Source organism: Lontra canadensis, unplaced genomic scaffold (genome assembly GCF_010015895.1).
Source record: "Lontra canadensis isolate GAN:19392208 unplaced genomic scaffold, GSC_riverotter_1.0 scaffold2127, whole genome shotgun sequence".
Taxonomy (NCBI): Eukaryota; Metazoa; Chordata; class Mammalia; order Carnivora; family Mustelidae; genus Lontra; species Lontra canadensis.
The window spans coordinates 1,650-7,280 of NW_022633111.1; the positions used below are offsets into that span (position 1 = coordinate 1,650).

The 5,631-nt window shown below is 47.8% G+C and overlaps 1 protein-coding gene across 1 annotated transcript; it reads right to left on the reverse strand.

Moving 5' to 3' along the window:
• Positions 1–2,532: 2,532 nt before the first annotated feature.
• LOC116863664 (transmembrane protein 255A-like) lies at positions 2,533–3,815 on the reverse strand (the record flags this gene model as incomplete). The annotated part of the gene is made up of 2 exons (XM_032851045.1): positions 3,670–3,815; positions 2,533–2,745 (listed from the first exon to the last, which is right to left on the reverse strand). Coding segments are annotated over exons 1-2 (329 nt in total), but the record flags the coding sequence as incomplete, so codon positions are not given.
• Between the last annotated feature and the right edge of the window lie 1,816 nt (positions 3,816–5,631).

The window sequence follows — 5,631 nt, forward strand, 5'->3', positions numbered from 1 at the left end:
TCCCTCTCCCATCTCAGGAATTGAATGCTTTGCCTCTGATCTTTGCTCTGGTCTTTCGTTTTCCCCACTGGTCCTTGACCGAGTTCCCAGGCCCGGTATTTGTACTTCCCTGGCCCTCCTCCCCCTTCCCTCCTAAGGAAGCTCCGGACAGCTGGAAACAACTCGCTTTTAACTGTTCTAAATTAAAGCAGCTAAACAAAGGAGGTAATGTGTGTTAAAACACTTGTAGAACCGGAAAGCGATGTCCAAACGTTGGTCTGGGCAGCTGGGGTACAGTAGAAAAAGCAAAGGCTCTGGCATCGGACAAAGCTGGGCTCCATTCCCAGCTCTGCTGTTTAGTTCTGGGTAAGTCACTTGACCTCTGTTGGCCTATTTCCTCATCTGTTAAATGGGGGCAGAAATACTTACCTCATCAGGTAGTAAGAGTGAGGAGGAGTGAAGAAAGTAATCGTGCAAAAACCCTTTGTATAGAGTAAAGGACCATCACTGCTACCTCTCAGGACAGACCCTCAACAAACCCCTTTTCCCCCTAAAGAAAGATCAAAAGCCACAGTAAAAGGAAGATTCCAGAAATAAACCTATACATTGATGGTCAACCTATTCCTTGCAGGAACCCCACGGAGGCTGCTGAGTAGCCGCTACCCAATGCTTTTGAGCCTCAGGGCAACTCGGCTGCCCAGGTCCGAAAGCACTAGGAACCTTCCAGAGAACCCTTAACACCCATCCCGCTGTCCTATCTCCCCAACTCGCCAACCCCAGAGCTTCTCTTCCAGCCAGACTGGCTCACATTCTACATGGCGCCTCAGCTTTCACCCATCCCCTTGGGGAAAGTCTCCAAGAACATGGGGTATTCTTTGCTCAACCCAGAAACAGCTTTTCTGAAAGCCTCTCACCCCAAAGCTCCCTCAGGCCCAGACCTACAAGACCTCCTCCCTCTGAGGGTCCCACCTATGCTGATGTGTCCCCCACCCCTTAATGCTTCGGCTTGCCCTGGCATGGGGAGGGGCGTAGGAATGAGAAATGTGTGTATGAGGGGTGCCTGGGTGGTTCAATCAGTTGAGGGCCCTACTCTGGGTTTCAGCTCAGGTTGTGATAGGGTCATGAGATCGATCCCTGCATTGGGCTCTGCGCTGGGCATGGAGTCTGCTTGAGATTCTCTGTCTCCCCCTCCCTCCTCCCCACCACAACCCCCACTCTCACTCTCTCTCTCTCCCTAAAAAAATAAAAAGTGGGAAAAAAAGGGGAAATGTGTGTGTGAGAGAGGGAAAGAAAAAAAAGACAGACAGACAGACAGACAGACTGGATGTGAGCGGGGAAGGAATTCTCCTGACTTGGAGTCAGGAGCAGGAATATTCAACTTCCTGACAACCTGGTCCAGCTCTACAGTGTTTTCTTTTCCCTTGTCTTATCCCCGCCTTTCACTTTCCATTGCTGAGCCTTTGACCGTCCAAGGTGACCATCCAAGGTCAAATTACGAACTGCCTTTCAGGTTCCTATTCCTCAGGGAGCCCAAAATGGGACAGAAACAGCCCAGGGCTTAGGGGCTATCTGCCTCATTTCCAGGGTCAAAGGAAAACCTCTTTTAGGTAAAAAATAATTCCCTAAACACAAGTGGGACCCCTCTAGAGCAGTGGTACTCAGTCCTGGCTACAGAACAAAACCATCTGGGGAACTTTTAAAAATATTGATGACAGGTCCTCAATTTAGACCCATTAAATTAGAAGCTCTGGAGGAGGGGTCCAGGCATCTGGGCTCTTTTAAGCACCTCAGGTGATTCTATTCTAATAGGAAGCCAGGTTGACAACTGTAGCACTAAAGCTATTATCCCCATAATCAGAGGTCAAGGTTCGTTAAATGAGCAAAGAAATGCTTACAAATGCTTTAAAAGCAAAGGAAGGAAGAAGTCCATTATTATAGGGCACTTACTTACTGGGGGCTGAGTCCTCCCACACTTTTGTATGGCGCATGCGTGTGCGTGCACGCGCACACACACGCACGCACAAATATGGCAAGAGGTTGAGAGGGAAGATCGGGAACTCAGGGAATTTGAGGCTGAGGGCAAGACCGCGCAAGCAGCTTAGCCCAGGGCTGGCAGACATGATCTTTCTGGAGAAACTCCAGGGTGAAATTCCTGGGGAGGGGGAGACTAGCATTACTCTTACCTGAGCTAAAAAAAAAACCACCTCTTTTCTTCCATCTCTCCCCAATCTGTTAAGGGAAAAACTACCCAGAAAGGTTTCCTGCTAACAGTGTGTATTTGTGTGTGGCGGGGCGGGGGAGCACGAAAGGCTATGTTTACATAACCAGCATGAACGGGGAGAATTGAGGCCACCAGCTCCTCAACCCCGCCCCCAGAACGTGCCTCAAGAACTCGGGCAACTCATGTTAACAAGAAATGTTTGCACGCTAACGACATTGCCTGGCTCCTTCAACTTGAGTTGTTTGAAGGCGGCTATATTCTTAAAGCGACTGCCTCTGATTCCTCCCTTCAAAACATGAGTTCCCCATCGCCTCCAGCCTCCTAGCTTCTACCTTGGCTCCCACCAAGGGCCTCTGGAATGGGAAGGCACTTCCTTCCTTACCATGTCCTTAAAGCCTCCAAGGACCGCGGCAGTGATGATGCCCAGGAACAGGCCGACGATGTTGAGGATGGTGGCAGACCAGAGCAGGTGGTAGAGGTGAATGATGTCTTGGCAGCTGCTGACGTCAATGTACTCGTAGTACCCACCGGTGATCTCCACGCGGCTGGACGGGGAGAGGCACACACCAGTCAGTCCCGGGGGAGCAGGCTGTCTCTCTCTCTCTCTCTCTCTCTCTCTCTCTTTCTCCCCCCCACACCCCCCCCCCCCCCCCAGGGCTCTGGCTATCAAGCAGCTCAGCAAAAAGACAGGTGAGCAGGTGGGGAGCTCTGGTGAGGGACAGCACAGCCATGAATGTGCTGGGGGAGCGAGGCGCTATGATAAAATGTGACTGCTGTGTATCCAAAAGATAAATGAAAAAAACAAAAAACAAAAAACCTCCTACTGACCAGAGAAACCCTTGTCACCATCACTAACAGACTATGTATGCATATCTATCTATCATCCTAGATGTCGGTCGGATCCATGATTTTGAAAAATAATACAATTATAATAGCAAAAAGGGCTACAGTGCTCAGTCTTAGATAGCATATGTGGGCACTCGGTCTGTGCCAGGCCCAGTGCTAAGCGTTTCACATATGTGAATTCATGAAATCTGTGCTGTTGAATATGGTAGCTACTGCTCATGGCACCGTTTAATTAAATTAATTAAAATGAAGTAAAACAAAAAATTCCGTGCTCAGGCTCACCAGCCGCATTTCAAGTGCTCAAAAGCCACACTCCTAAGAGCCACACTGGAGGCTGGCAGAGCAGATTACATTCCCATCATTGCAGAAAGTTCTATTAGCATGGCAAATCCTTACGTTAGTCTATGAGGTGGGGCCTATCACCATTCCCATTTTCCAGATGAAGAAACTGAATCACAGAGAGGTTAGGGGCTTGCCCAAGCCATAAGTAGGAAAGCTGGCATCGGAATTCAGGCATCAAAGTTTTCCCCATTTCCTCTTTCAAAATAAAACAGCAACAAACACAAAAACATCGTCCCAGGAAAAAACTGAAGACATGCTGCTGCCCAAAACCTGAATCTCACCTCCCTGGAGAGGGCTTCCCTGGGCACTCAGTCCGAGGACACCCCCAGGCCCTCCCCGCCCGGCCACCGTCTCTCACGTGACTTGCTGTGAACTGAATTGTATCCCCTTCCAACATTGGCAAGTCGCAGCCCTAGCTCCCACTATGATTGCAATCCGACACAGACGGGGGTTTTTAGGAAGTCATTGAGGTTAAATGAGGTCAGAAGGGTGGAGCCCTAATCCGATAGGATTGATGGCTTTATAGAAAGTGGAAGAGAGAGAAAGAGAGAGAGAGGAAGAGATCTCCGTCTGCACCCACCGAGGAAAGGCCAGGTGAGGACCTGATGGGGGATGGGGAAGGTGGGTGTCTGCAAGCCAGGAAGAGAGACTCCCCCAGGCCTCGCCATGTGGGCACCCTGATCTCAGACTTGCAACCTCCAGAACTCTGAGCAAATGAATGTCTCTTGTCGAAGCCACCCCGTCTATGGTATTTACCACGGCAGCCCAGCCCGAGCTGACTGACAGGTTTACCCTCCTTGGATTGCTAGTATCTAGCACTTACTTGTTCCTGTCTATCTCTTGGACCTGAATGGAAGCTCTAGGGCAGGGACTCGGCTTGTTTTGTTCAGTAACATCCCTGACATGTAGCTGGTGCTACATAAACACTTGCTGAGCTGATTCACTGAAAGTTCCTGTCTTCTTGGATGTTGCAAACTAGCTTACAACTTGGCCTGGGAATCGTTAACGAATCTCCAGTATTGTGCTTCTTAAAAAAACTGAAGGTTAACCTCCAAAGGGAGGGATTGTTCATGCCAGAAAAGACTTTTCAGCATCACAAATGATTTTATTTTATCTTAGGATTCTTTACTATCAGTGTTTTCAGTGTTTTTTCTGAGGACTTGCCATCTGCGCGGTTACGGGACAGACTGCATCAGAACCATCTGCGTTTGTGTGTGTGTGTGTGTGTGTGTGTGTGTGCGCGCGCGCGCACGCGTGTGCACCTGCCTGTGTGTGTCAGTGCATGATTTGTGTGTCTGTGCACACATATGTCTTGGAGAAAGAGATGCTTAAACATGCAGATTCCCAGGCCTGGCTCCAGTCCCATAGAATTGGGCAGAATGTCTTAGGGTGAGGCTCAGGGATCTGTGTTAACAAGCTCACTGATGTTTGAAACCCACTGTTTTATTTGGTTTTGATTTTTTTTTTTATTTTTAAAGGAAACTCTGCCCCCTACGTGGGTTCCAACTCTCAACCCAGAGAACAAGAGTCACACACTTCCCCGAACAAGAGCCTGCCAGGTGCCCTGAAACCCACTGTTTTAAATAGTAAGCTTCTAGAGTAAGATTTTAAAGGTGTCTTCATTCATCAGAATTTGAACTGGATTTCAGTATGTTCAAGGGCAGAGCTGGAGCCCACTCATAAGTAGGAAGAGATACACAGAAATCTTATTGCCTAAAGCTTAAAGACCCATAACTCCCTGGGTACATCCATGAACATAGTAACTCCAAAGTAATTATTACTCGTGGCAGGTAGAATATTTTGCTCTTGAGAGTATCAAATAAGAATACATATATCTAGCTATCATCAGAGATGTCGATCAAATCTACAATTCTGAAAAATAATGCAATTATAATAGCAAAAAGTGCTATAGTCCTTACTATTACCTGGTTCTACTCTAAGCAGTCTGCAAACACTAACTCAGTCAATCTCTATAGTAACCCTATATGGTAGGGGCTATTTTTCTCCCTGTTACATACAGATGAGAAAAATCAAGGCAGAGACAGAAGGTAGAGGTAGAAGAGGTAGAGGCGAGATTTGAACTTGGACACTCTGGCCAGGAGTTTGTACTTAACCATGACATTTTGCTGCCTCTCGAAATCAAAACTGAGCACCACTGACATAGAACACTGTGGAATTCTGTTACTCTATCATTATGAATTACAATCAAGCAAATCAGATTTATATTTCATGCTACGTTTTTT